Source organism: Onychostruthus taczanowskii, unplaced genomic scaffold, assembly GCF_017590055.1.
Source record: "Onychostruthus taczanowskii isolate IOZ18803 unplaced genomic scaffold, ASM1759005v1 scaffold22, whole genome shotgun sequence".
Classification (NCBI taxonomy): domain Eukaryota; kingdom Metazoa; phylum Chordata; class Aves; order Passeriformes; family Passeridae; genus Onychostruthus; species Onychostruthus taczanowskii.
The window spans coordinates 10,406,352-10,420,211 of NW_024499462.1; the positions used below are offsets into that span (position 1 = coordinate 10,406,352).

At 36.8% G+C, this 13,860-nt stretch overlaps 1 protein-coding gene across 22 annotated transcripts in view; it reads left to right on the forward strand.

The window, feature by feature from the left end:
• KCNMA1 (potassium calcium-activated channel subfamily M alpha 1) overlaps positions 1-13,361 on the forward strand; it is a 429,782-nt gene extending 416,421 nt beyond the window's left edge. For 11 of the 22 annotated variants that reach the window (XM_041405088.1, XM_041405086.1, XM_041405079.1 and 8 more), the window contains 5 exons: positions 1,100-1,294; positions 2,847-2,965; positions 4,718-4,942; positions 7,049-7,077; positions 12,603-13,361. In XM_041405088.1, the coding sequence (XP_041261022.1) occupies positions 1,100-1,294; positions 2,847-2,965; positions 4,718-4,942; positions 7,049-7,077; positions 12,603-12,757 (723 nt within the window). In that variant the 3' untranslated portion in view covers positions 12,758-13,361. The remainder of the gene's footprint in view (positions 1-1,099; positions 1,295-2,846; positions 2,966-4,717; positions 4,943-7,048; positions 7,078-12,602) is intronic. The other 11 variants (XM_041405092.1, XM_041405100.1, XM_041405098.1 and 8 more) reach the window with 3 other exon arrangements.
• Positions 13,362-13,860: the final 499 nt, after the last annotated feature.

A 13,860-nucleotide genomic window follows, 5' to 3' on the forward strand; every position in this document is an offset into this window, starting at 1 on the left:
TCATTGAAAAGTATTATTTTAGAAGTCTTTTGGCAACAAGCACTGTTGGAGAATTCACTATTCATTTTTACTTGGATGGATTACAGACATTTGTTCTAAGTCCTAAATTCAACAAAATCCAGAAATCCAGTAATGTCAATCCTGTGTACTCTACAGTGAGCTCATTTTTTCCTTTTATGTTCCCTGCACTTACAAAGCTTCTGAAAACTCAGGCACTGGTGACATTATAAGTGACAGTCTTTCCTTTTTTTTGTTTAACATTTTTTTTTTGCCCACTACAATACAATGCAGATGTTTAAGTGAGGATGTCTGAACTATACCAGTATACTTTTAAGTGAACTTGAAAGTCATTCATCTGGATTTAAATTAATATTTTAAATACCCATTGTTTGCCTGACAGACCAGCAATGCTACAGATGCTGGCAAAATGTCAGTGTGGAGTAAATCTTCCCTAATAAACCACACTTACCCTATACCCTAGAGTTTTTTAAAAGGACCACCAGGATCCCAAACTCATCATACATTTATCTGGAATGAACTCAAGATGTTTAATTGATACATGCTTATGTCTGAACACTGTCAAGTCTCGTAATAAGATGTTTAGTACAATACATCGGTTAGACTGCTAGAGTCCAGCCACAGTAATAAGTAATGACATTTGCAGCACAAAGGCAGCTCCCCAACGAATTGGTGACAAGAGTAAAAAGGCAATCTAGCCTGTGTAAGCTTTAAATGTGGTCTGAATTTTACAATTACATGTCCTAAAGCCCATTATTAGACATGAGGGCGATGAGAAGGAAAGCAGTCATTGCATCACTACTAACACCAATTATAGGAAACATAAATCATTCAAATTTTTGTACTTTAATAAAAATCAGCCTGAATTGGTGTTTAAAAGGAAGGATATAGTATAGGAGCCTAATGGGATAGAAGAAAATAGAGTAATTGGAGGCTGCTGTCTTTTCACTTTCTATATAAAATTATTTGAAGAGACAGCCAAGAACTTTAAACAGCAGAAACCCAGAAAAGTTGTAATTTGGATGTCTTCAGTTGTGACTTTAATGGTGTTTGCTTAAAGAGCTTTCTTTTATCTCTGCAGACATACTTCAATGACAATATCCTCACACTGATACGGACATTGGTAACAGGAGGAGCCACACCAGAGCTGGAAGCACTGATTGCTGAGGAAAATGCATTGAGAGGAGGTTACAGCACACCCCAGACACTTGCAAACAGGGACAGGTGTCGAGTTGCTCAGTTGGCTTTGTATGATGGGCCATTTGCAGACCTAGGGGTAAGATCATGAGGGAAATGCAGGACCAAGGCTGGTCTGTGCTCTATTAGCTTTCTCTCAGCCTGAGTGAAAAATCTATCTCAATAAGCATATAATTTCTATTATTGAATTTAATAGAGCTTTTGGATTGTTTATAAATTTATAGCACAGAGTGCCAGGTTTGCTCTTTACCTTTTTAAGAAGCTGTATGACTGCTCAGGATTCTTGCCTGCATATTCATACGGAAAACGCTGTGGCTCTTCTTCATTGTCAGCTAAAGAGATGGATGAGCTGATTTGGATGATATAAACATTATTGTAGTAATGAATTCTAATGTATTCAATATGTATAGCTATATATTTTTTGGGTTTTGATAAGTTTATTTAGTGTTTTCACAAAGCTTCTAGTTCTTAAAATCTGCTTATTAGCTTGAAAGCAAAGTTGTAAGATTTGGTTTCTGCTGGTTTTGGATGAACAAAAATTCTTATGAAATCCTAATTTTCTAATAATTTGACTGCACTGTTCTAAGGGTGAAGTCAAAAAACAAGTAAAGGAATTTTAAACACCAAACCAAATAAATAAATGGTCTTTTAAAAATAATGCATTGCATAAAAATAAAATATCTAGAAATGTTTTCTGGACCACATTTTGAAATCTTGAGGTAATCCCAAAGCACCACTCTGCTTTGACAATGATGTAGGATTTGATGTTTCTTAAATTAACCCTGTGTTCACCAGCTCTGTCCCAAAAGAATGGAATTACCTTCTTCACAGAAATGACAGGGAGCCCCAGTTTAAGGATTAGAGCAAGAGTGCACAAACAGAAGCCTACAGCCTTTCAGTTGATGTTGCAGTCTAGCTGTAGCTGAGACTAGAAGCACATCAAAACTCTTTGGCATGCAGCTTAACATTTCCACAAATACAATAAGCAACACCAATCTTTGGAATTGCCAGAGCCTCAACTGCACTACATCTATGAAGGCAGAATGCATCAACTCTCGTGATTACTTAAGAATCACTATTTTGGATGTACAAATGAGCAAATCTAAACTTACTTTTTGCTAATCATACATTTAGTCATTATTTTACAACAGAGTTATTTTATTATCCTTTTGAACCCATAGAACTCTAATTTCTGTTGTGCTCCTCATGATTTTTTTTTTTGTCTGGATGACAGTATGACTGCTGCCAAGAAAGGGTCAAAGATACTAACAATTCTAGTACCACAGTTAATGTAATTTGTAGAATTGCATTGTCTGGTACCAAAATTTAGAATTCCAGCTTAAAGCAAATCACTCAGTCTTTCCAATTTGCCATTATTTTATGGACCAAGGCTCTCCAAAATAACAGTCATCACTTTACATGGTTACTTATTTGAAATAAAACATCTAGATTATTCATTTCCTTGGGTAAAAGGCTCTCATTTGAGACAAACAACAGACTATCTATACACTGTCTTTTTTTTAATAAGTTCATACTGCACGACTTGTTCCCTGACATTGTGTTAACAGAGCAAAGAAAGGAAAAAAATGCGCTGTTCTCTTTTTTTATTTAATCTCCTCTCTTTCCTCTAGGATGGAGGCTGTTATGGAGATCTGTTTTGTAAAGCACTGAAAACATACAATATGCTTTGCTTTGGAATTTATCGATTAAGGGATGCACATCTAAGTACTCCCAGCCAATGCACTAAACGGTGAGTCTGGTCTTTTAGAACATTTCTGCTTCACTGCTCTTCAGTCTTCTCAGCAAGCAAAAGCCCAGGGCCTGTAATAAATATAAAAAAAGACCTTGCTCCATTTTTGCATAACTTCTACAATCCTCTTCGAGGATTTCACCGTGATTCTATCTGACTTTAAATCATAAGCTGGATATCACAGGGTAAGTTGTCAGCTGATTTTATTCAAAAAATTTTAATTAAATGTTCAGAATGTATCTTTAGCTTGTTTGCTCTATGATGATCCACTGTTTGCCTGCAAGGAAAGGACTTCAGTTCCCTTATATCAATCAGCTCTAAGTTGTGGGATAATAATTTAAATTACAGTAGCTAGTCTTTTTTCTGTATGCTCCAGTAATACTCCTGTGGGCTTCCCATCAGTACCATCTGTGTCTAAGCATAATTTCTTCCAGTAAATGGAAGCTCTTCTCTTGGTAGACTACATTTTTACATCAGTAGCACCAAGCCTGACCTTAGTGCTTTAAATAGAGCAGACACATTTCCATCTTTGCAAACTGAAGGCCATTTAGCAGCTTGCTTGAAATGTGTCTTAATTAACTGCTTCCTAGAAATACACACACAGACCCATACCAGAAGTATCACAAATCTACCATCTGTTACTGTTTCGTGCTCTACAGAAAGCATCATTATTGTGCAAACATGGCAATAAACAGCACTGCAGCCCACCAAAGCAGCTTCTTCTGTAAGAACTTGAATAAATTGGGTAGAAAAATTGAGTTGTAGTTCAGATTTGCAGTGTAGTTACTATACTTGGGATTATTTGTTGGCTTAATAAGGGACCTCTGTCCCTGAAGCAGCTAAGCAGATTTCTTATGAGCATTGAATTAATTTGAAACAAAGTCATGAGCTCCATGTTCAATTTTTGCTCATTTGTTGCTTGGACAGAAGATGCCGATTGCCTCACTCAAGTCTGTTTTTCACATGCATGAAAAAATTTAGCAGCTGCTCTATAAGTCCTTCATACCCTGAAAGGTCATTAGGTGAAGTTGGGGATTCTTGAAATTGAGCAAGTTTTTATTTCAGGCCTGGGATTTGTACTAAGCAATGTTGGATTCTTGCATGTTCAGACTTCTCTTTATAAATGCTCTTTGAGGCTATGAATGTACATGTGGAGTGAATGAACAAAATAAACCTTGCTATAAAGTTATTGATGTATTTTCCTTAACTTGTTTTAACTACAGTCACAATCCAAACCAATAATTGTATCCCTTGTTCTACTGACTGTATTTAAATATTTAATAACTATGTAAATATGTATTTAAATGTGATATGTATTTAAATATATATTTAAATAAGCTGCATGTGAAATCCTCCTCTGTCTGCGTTTCAGCCATTCTTTTAAATACTGTTTGTGGTGAGTGTGTTACTGTGTTTTGTCAATATACATTTGCTAGGGTCATTGCATTGTGGTGCAGCCAGAGAAAGAAGCATGGTTTGTTTGGTGGTTTCTCTGAAAAATCATTACGTGATTCACTTGAAGAACATCATTCTCAGGCATTATGTCTGTCTGACAGAAAACAAAAAATAAAGTGACAGCTGGCTTAAAAAGGTCCTAAACCATAGTGGGAATTATGTGAGCTAATATCAGGTACAAACAGAAATGCAAAAATTGGGCTAAGTGTTCCTGAGCTAACAACTGTAGGAGAAATTTTTAGTATAAACCTAAACCTGTTTTCTTTTTCTTTCTTTTTCTTCTGTCTTCCTTTCCAGTTACGTTATCACAAACCCACCATATGAATTTGAGCTTGTGCCGACGGACTTGATCTTCTGTTTGATGCAATTTGACCACAACGCTGGCCAGTCCCGAGCCAGCCTTTCTCATTCCTCCCATTCCTCCTACTCTTCCAGCAAGAAGAGCTCATCAGTTCACTCTATCCCATCAACAGCCAACCGACCGAACCGCACCAAGAGCAGAGATTCCCGGGACAAACAGAAGTATGTGCAGGAAGATAGACTTTGATATGTGTATCTACTCCCACTGTGTGTGAAACTTGCATTCACCACCCATTCTCCCCGGTTAATGTTTCCAGCAGTAATGTTCCCTGTTTTCCCATGGAGTTCTCCCTTTTTGTACACATATTTTGCATATGTATGACAGTGTGCATGTGATTGTCATTTTTATTTCACCACCATAAAACCCTTAAGCACAACAGCAACAAAGCAGACGGACCAAAAGTTATTTATGATGCTAGGGGAGAATAAAAAAAGAATTCCAAACCCATAGGCACACTGAAAACATAAATAACTCACTGCAGTTACTCTACATATCTGAAAATGGAGTATATTTAACATGAACACTTGCTCTTGATGTCAGAGTTACACAAAGAAAGTCATTTAGTGCAGAAGTGTTGATGTATGTTGCAGTAGGTTTTTTTTAATACTCATATTTACAGGAGCTCATACATTTATTTGAAGCTTATAAAACTCTCCTATTGAAAAAAAAAAAAACAAAAACAAAAACCATGCAAAAAAAAAAAAATCCCTGCTGATTTTTCACTCTCAAAGCTTATATTATATAGGGCTTACACTCCTTGTATAGATTATTGCTAAACATCTGCTTTATACCAAAGCAATATCAGGGACTTTTGTGCTTGTTTAAGAGCTTTCTCTAAAATGCTAGTCTTTTGGAGATGGTGTATTTTCCCTTTAACACTGAAATTGTCGGGGCATGAAGTTTTACAACTCCAATGGTTTAATTTAAGTTTAGAAAGAGTCTAATTGCATATTAAATTATTATTCTGTCTATTTATATTGCCACATGAATAGCTATATTTTCTTTCACTTTTGACATTTGGGATAAAAAGCCATATGTATCATAAATATTGGACGTAAGTCATTAAAAACTGCCTTCTTGGGACTTTTACATCTTTAAAAGGTGAATTAGTCACCTTATGTACAGAATAAATAATGTTCAGAAAAGAGCAAGCATTTTTCTGAGCTTACATATCAGATCTCAAGAGACTTTGTTCCTTTCCCCAGATGATAGTTTAACTTTTCCAAGTTAGTGTTCATATAAATCTTCCAACAATAGTCCCAATATGTGAAGAACCTCCAGAAATCTTGCTGCATGTTCCACCTGTTTTTTTCAACAGGTACATGCCAGTATGCAGGAATACAGGGAAGACAACTGAGTGCCTTTACGTCTCTCCCATCTGGGGAGAAAAAGTGCTGTGCCCCAGACTGTTAATGAGGAGAACAAGAGGGCTGGGCTGGAAGTATTCACAGTGCTGAGGTGTCGTGTTCCGTGCACTTGCCAGAATTTAGTTCTTGCAAATTGTCACCAATGACACATGTAGCCAAAAAAAGTTGTGGCAGGGAACTAAATATAGTGAAAGGAACCTGCCCTAGACAGCCATAGGAATGATAGTTCAGGCTTGCTTTTACTTTTTTTTTTTTTTCCTTGGTTTAAACTTCAGAAGCCAATGTATATTTTGAAATATACAGCTAGCTCTAGGTTTATGGAGGGTTTCCAAGGGTAGGGAGGACAGAAACACATCCTCTCTTCCCTGGCTATCCAGCAAGAAAGCATGCAGACAGAAAAATATTTAGATTTGGAATGATTAGCATTGTAACTGCCAACCCAATCAAGGTGCTTTTATGGTTAGTTTTGTCTTCTACCTTCCCCTTCCCCAAGCATGACAATTTTGAAGATTTGCTTGCTGTGTGAATTGACAATAAAGCCAAGCACTTTTACTGACAAAACCTGGAGCCATGTAAGTGGGCTACAGAGAATACCACTGTGCAGTGCTAAGCATAATGATTGGAATACAGTCCATACGTGTGAGTGTGCATTCAAACGCAGCTGTAAGTCCAATCAGTGAAATACGTTGCAAATTATGGTTGCTCCCCTACAAATGAGACTATTACAGTTGCTCTTCATCGTAAAGAAAAATTCACATGTTCCTTTTTGCAAAGAAAGTTATCATGTTTTGCCCTCAGAATATTTATTGCTACAAGGATGTGCCAGTTAAAGTGCTCAACCAGAAATATGACAGTTTAAAAGCATTGTAAAACTTACATAGCTTACTTCTTTTTCTAAAGTGCAACAAGGATGAATAGAATGGGCCAAGGTATGAAAATTAATGGTTCTGCATGACCTAGCAACTGCTGTGGGTTTCCCTCTATAACTTTGTCCTTGTGAAAACTTGTGAAATTAAAAAAAAATAGTTACAAACTTTATTCAGTTATTGGTTTGTTTGTTTGGTTGATTGTTTTGTTGGTTTTCTTTTGCCTTTTTTTTCCCACCAAACCAGAAGTAAAACTGGCTGCTGCTGCTGCTGCTGCTGTTTCTCAACCCTGTTTTGTTTTTTATCCTCTCATCTGCTTGCCTTTCTAATTGCACGTGTCCTTTTGTAAATATCCAGGTTCCTGCTCAATGAAGAGGCCTATCGTGGTGCAGACATTACTTTAATTTCCCATTCCTCATTCCAATTTCTTTCCAACCTCCCCTCCCTACTTTCTTATTCCCCATGTATGTACATGAGCATCTTTTTATGTTGGCAGAATTGATTGAAGATAGTTGAGAGCAGTTACACATTTTGGAAGAATGTTAATGGCTTTGACACCAAAATGCTTTTCCATTAATGTTTTATCTGTTTTCCATTTAGCAGAGAAAGGGAGGGTGTTAATATGAAGCCACTTGTCGCATGCTACATAATGATTTTTATCCAAAAAAAATAGTATTTGTATAACAGAGCAGCTCAAATAGAAAAAATATAAACAGCGTACATTAGAGAAGTAACTTGCCTACTTTGTGAATAGCAGAAGAGCAATATCTATCTAATATGGGGGCAAATCTGAATGCTTCAAATTACATTGAAGTCTACTTCACCTCTGTCCTCTATCCTGAAGTTAGAATTCTAAAACTTTTGACTTTTAGTAGTATTGTGTACAGTTTCACCTGCTGACTATGGTCAGATTGATCAAATACTTTATTATAGTGATTAAGGTTTTCTGATATGGATGTACTAATGGAGGTTGGTTGTTATAAGTGAAGAAATACTTTATGTTGGTGTTTATATTGAAAATAAGAGGAAATCTCCTGTACTATCTCAAGTCAGACAACCACAGTAGAAAGGTAGAATAGTTTTTGAAAGTGGGGAAGTATCACCAATGTCAGGAAGTGGCATTTTTGGTTTTTAAATGAAGGTCCTGTCATTTATATCAGTCCCAGCATGGTTTCAGCACTGGAAACCAAGTCCATAGTGAGCTTAAGTGTTGACACAAAACCATGTCTAGCAAACCTGCAGGTTTTTGGCATGGGTTCCTATTGACCTAAACAGAGTCAGGCATTTTCCAGTGAAATTACCATTGTCAAAACTAAGAATTTTGGTAGTTAAAAAAAATAAAAAAAAATCAAGAACAAGTCCAGAACATTATCTTTGTCACAAAATTTTAGTTGCCCTGGAGGAACGTAAAGTTCTTCATAGAAAAAATAGTTTATTCTCTCTTTCCCTGCAAATTTCCTACTGCCTGCTACATGTAAAGTATTCGTTTGCCAAACACAGAAGTGCTGAGCTAGGTGGGTGGAGAAAATTCCAATACTTTTCTTTCTCATACAGGGACAAATTACATGGAAGAATTTTCAGCTTAGTTATAAACAAGATGGTTACATGCAGGGAGGAGACACACAAACACATACATGCAAACTGATTTGAAACTGCAAGTGTTGCAGAAGACAAAAAATGCATGTTTTAAACAGTTGAAAGGTAACCTGGGACTGTGGTGAGAATACAAATATAACAAAGCCTTGGTGTTAAGTTTGGGTAGTATTTTCTTTGCCCTGCTTAGAAGAGAGGGTGTTTCACAGTGACATTTGCTCTAAGTTGCTACTCAGTCCAAAATTAATGATAGAAATTTTAAAGTACTAGTATAATAAATCTCTTGGAGAGAATTGCTGCAGTCTTATATAAGTTGAAGAAAACTGTATTTTGGTATTGTTACTTTCATTATTGGTATCCTTTTTTTTATGCTGCAGGGAAGATTGTTTCACAAAACCATTAATTTTTATTTATTTGTAATATGAGCATTAAGCCTTTTGAACCCTCATGGATGCACTGATGCTGATAGGCCGTTACAAACATCGATGTTTGAGAGGAAAGTGTTTTCTGCTATCTGATACATTCAGTTACTAAGCTGTTCCAACATCTCTCAGGTGATGCTGTCAAAAAGAAGCCTGTCAAATAGCATAGGAAGATCAGGGACCTTTTTAGCAGCTCCTAAAAAAATAGGGTAAAAAACTATGCATGTTGTCACTATAATGTAGAAACATTTCTGGTAAGGATCAATATGCATATTCCAAAAGGGAGAGAAACAGACGCAATGTGACAGAGAACTTAGAAGTGCTTGGTGAATATAGCAATATATAAAGACTTTAAAAAGGGGGTTTCTGAACTGATGTAAAGGAAAAAGTAAATATTAAAGATAAAAATCTGTGCTAAGACTCTGGAAGACATACCAAAATCAGGCTGTAAACATAGCATAAAATACTGAAAAGTGTGTAGGGGCTTCAAGAAGAACATTTAGTGACTGGGAGCAGAGTATCATAGTGTCCAAGAGTAAAGATCAGGAGTGTTAAGCTCACATTTCAAAGGTGAGTAGAGAGGTCAATGAATTTGCACAGGAGATCCATCGTTATGTGGTCAATGATAATTTTTGCAGCAGAGAGAAACAGGAAAGGTATAAAGCTGGATCTAAGCATTGCATGCTGGAGAATGATAATGCTTGGGTCAAGGTTTCAGCAGTGGCAAAAAGAAATCTAAACATTAGAATCTACCAGCTTCTGCATTTATTATTAATGTTCTGTATGTATTACTTGCCAGGTAAAGGCAAAAAGAGACTGGGGGGTGTCTTTTTAAAGAACAGCGTGCTATACAGGAGTTCTGTTGTACATTTAACACATAAATAAATTGCTTATTTGGAAAATTTTAGGGAAAGCAGGGTATTCTGAAGAGCTTTACACTGGCTACTGAGAAACACAACACAGTTCTGATCCTTAGCACTCACACAAGCCTCCCCTTACTTGCTACAACATTGAATTAACTTGCACCAAGTTCTGTTTGTAAGGAAAGTTTTTGCACCATGTGTTAAAAAAACAAGGTAGCACTGAAAGTTCACAGTGCTTAACTTGCCTCAAAATCATTTTAAACACAAACCATTAGAAAACTGTTAGTTTGAAATTGTTTATGTGATCTCACAAGGCTTTTAAAACATGATAACCATCACACTTTACACCTCTCTGAAAGGTTAGTTTAATCGTAGATCACATAAAATTGGTTTCCACAAATGCATAATGGTTCATGTGTCACACTTGAACTAAATGGTTTTTTAAATGGAGCTGAAATTATTTTGATGTGTACACATTCCCAGACTTCTTTTTCGTACAACCTTTTTTAAACCGGCCCCCATCAGGAATCATTCCCTTAAAGTCTCATTAATAATTCAGATGTTCTGATTACTTTAAAAGATCTATGGAATTGAGGCTTTTTTTTTTTTTTAACTGCTTGACAAAAAGATAAATGAATGTAGAAAGAAACGGTAGGAGTCTGGCAAGCTGTAGATCATCTCTGAACAGATTGTAACTTTATCATTCTGTCAGGAAGAATAATTTAAAGCACTTAATCAGTTAGCTTCAGTGTGCAGGATGTAACATTATGAATTCCTATCGTCCAATCTGTTCAAATCAAAGGGAACTTAATTATAATAGGTGAGAGAGAGGGAGATGGGAGACTGAGCATCGTTCAGACTCAGGCACCTTTAAGGGGGCAAGGAATTATTTAGTCTGGTCACAAATGAGTAGGATATTTTTAAACACAAGTGAAAAGCATTTTAGAAAATTACAAGAAAAACAATACAGTAGTTCCGTTTCCCTTCAGTAATAAGCCATTAAAAAGTAACATAATTCCTGGATTTGATTTAGTTTTTTAAAAATGTGTAACAATGGGTAGCAAAGGTTTTAATGGGGAGTGGGGGTTTGGCTTGTAAATTCTAAAAATCCATATAAAGTGGATGTGGCTTAATTTGTTATTCATGAAAGTGACTGAAAAGTCCACCAATTCTGGAGATTAAGCTACTTCTTGAGAGACTCTAACTCCAAAGGTCTTTGTTTATTTTTTGTGCAGTTATGTCCAGGTATTTTTCCTCTATTTTTCTCAGCCTTTCAATTTATTTTCTCTCCTTTACCTCCTGAGCTTTTGTGCTCAATCCTTATGTTTCTAAGGTGAATTTTGCTTTGCTAATTTTAAATATTTATTAAAAATTGAGCATTCTTTCCACTTCTGTGCTGATTCCAGGTATTGCAGCATTTCATTGGTTAGAAAAGTAGCAGTTTATATTACGTGAGGCATTAAAGCTTCAGCAGCATTTTGGATTCCCATTGGAGTGAGAACTAGTGCATACATGTAAGAGTAGCAGCTCTGGTGCGACACACTTTGAACCTTGCATGTAATGGTGAAATGCCCAGAACCATAAGTGTCCACTGCTCTGCCCGCCCACCTCTGGAATCTGGGGAAGGAGGACAAGAATGGGGACAGAACTCTGTTCACAAATGCTGGTCAAGGCACAAGTGCACGTAATGGCCATTAGCCACTCTCTAGATCAGGAGTTCCCAAGTCCTGGAATAAAGTTATCTTGTAAGCTTGCATACCTGTCACTGAGAAATTACTGCAGAAGTTGCTCTCTAAAGGATTTAAGATTTTTTTTTCTTTTGTGAATTTTATGCAGCTTTTGTCCATGGCTGCAATGGAACAGTGCAACATAGTGGTTACAGTGCTGAACAGCTGGGAAGGGGCTGCAGCCTCTCAGCATCCTCCCACGTTGCTCCCAGCCCACCTTAAAGCCACACCATAAAAATTCCTCCTGTGTTCATGGAAACAGGCATTCCTCAAGGGTAGAAAAGAAAGAGCTTCCTCTCTAATTTTTCTTTACGTCCTTACTTCCTTTGCCTTGCTGTCACTTACCATGACTGATCCATTCAGGATTAGCTGGAGCCCCTACCACAGTTGTCTGCAGTGTTCCCCACCCCATTTAAACCCTGGCAGCAGGAATACAAGTCCTGTTTATTGTAACACCAACTGCAGAAAGTGCTTTATGTTCTCCTGCATGATTTTCTGGGCCACCACCCCAAGGCTGAAATGGTTTGGAGAAGTCTGTGACTCTTTAGGTGCCCCTGTGTATAGCCTCACATGCTCTTTTCTGTATTACCCTTATCCCAGCTGCTCTCCTTGGCTTCTTAATTTAGACTTTGATTTGTATCATTTTCTTTTTTCAATAAATGAATCACCTGAGCATGGGCACAAGAAAAGAGCACTCTTACAGCCAACAAGCAAACTAGCATATTGGCAGTTTTCTTTAGCTTCTATTCTCAAATCTGCAAGCGTCATCCTCCTTTCATAACAGCATTTTCAGAGGTATTAATCTAATGCACTGTACTGCTAGTAATTGGTCAAAGTCACCTTCTATTGATCTCTGTTTTCTATAAACTTTACTGACTGCTCCCATTTTCTTTTTTTTTTAATGTTTCTGTGTATGTATGCTTCACTAATTAACACTTTCATTTTTCCCTCCTTATTCTGTCTCTACCTGTTTTGCTCCTTAGCAGAAAAGAAATGGTTTACAGATGAGCCGGATAATGCCTATCCCAGAAACATTCAAATCAAGCCCATGAGCACTCACATGGCCAATCAGATCAATCAATATAAATCGACAAGCAGCTTGATACCACCAATACGAGAAGTTGAAGATGAATGTTGACTCCTTCGAAGCCAGAACTATTTTTATAAAGCCTGACAAACTTCATGAATGGTGATGTGACATTTATTCCTCTTACTTGCTGAACCACTGATGGAGAAGTTAAGAAGGGCACGCTTAATGGGAAAATAAAGTAGACAGATCTTTGTTTGTCTGCCTTTGATATTGCTTCCACGTATTTTGGAAACTATTTCATTTATAAATGAACATAATCAAGACTAGTCATGTATAGCCTCTAGCATTTTAAATTATTTTTATTTATTAGAAAAAATATATTTTTCTTTTTTTTTTTTCATTGTTAAGTATTTTCTCTTAAAAAAATGGCATATGTGGCCAGACTCCTAAGAATTAAAAAAAATACAACAAACCCTCAGTCTTTGGCTTAAAGGAGAATGATGGTCACAGTTATAAGGATATGTAATTAAGGGAGACAAATGATATATTTACAGAAAGGAAAAAAAAGGTCCAACTTGTATTTTAGTAAATCAAAAAAAAAAAAAAAGAAGAAAAAAAACCTACACTTCACCAAAATATTTCCTTACCGGAAGATGTGTATTTTGTTCAGCATTGACACCAGCTCTTAATAAATTGAACTTATTTATTTTCAGAGTTGAAAGTCATATTTTTGTACATGTAACATTCTTCAGAAATATTCTTTGTTTTATTAACATAAATAGATCATCTTGACTGCCAGTTGTGTGAAGAGCCCCCCAGGCTGTGCCCTGCCCCTTCTCTCGGTGGCACCCACAGACCCCCGTGCCCCCGGGAGCACGCTGTGACAGGCACAGGGAATGTCACACCCCAGCAAGGGCCATGGGCTTACGGGGCACTTGCTAGAAATGCAAATTTGGCAATTGCACTTCACTTCCCATTAGCCATCAGCAGTTGCTAATTTCAGGAAGGCAAGCTTGGCAATTCTTTTGCCATTATTACAGTGATTTAATCCAGAGTACATAACATAGTGCATGGAAGCATCAGTTATAAACCATCTCATCTACCATATTTTATTAGTTCCTAACTTCAGAAGTGCGATGGCCTTTCATTGGTCTGAGATGGTACAAATTCTTCTACATATGTATAGAGATTTAGCTCCAGATCCTTGCACT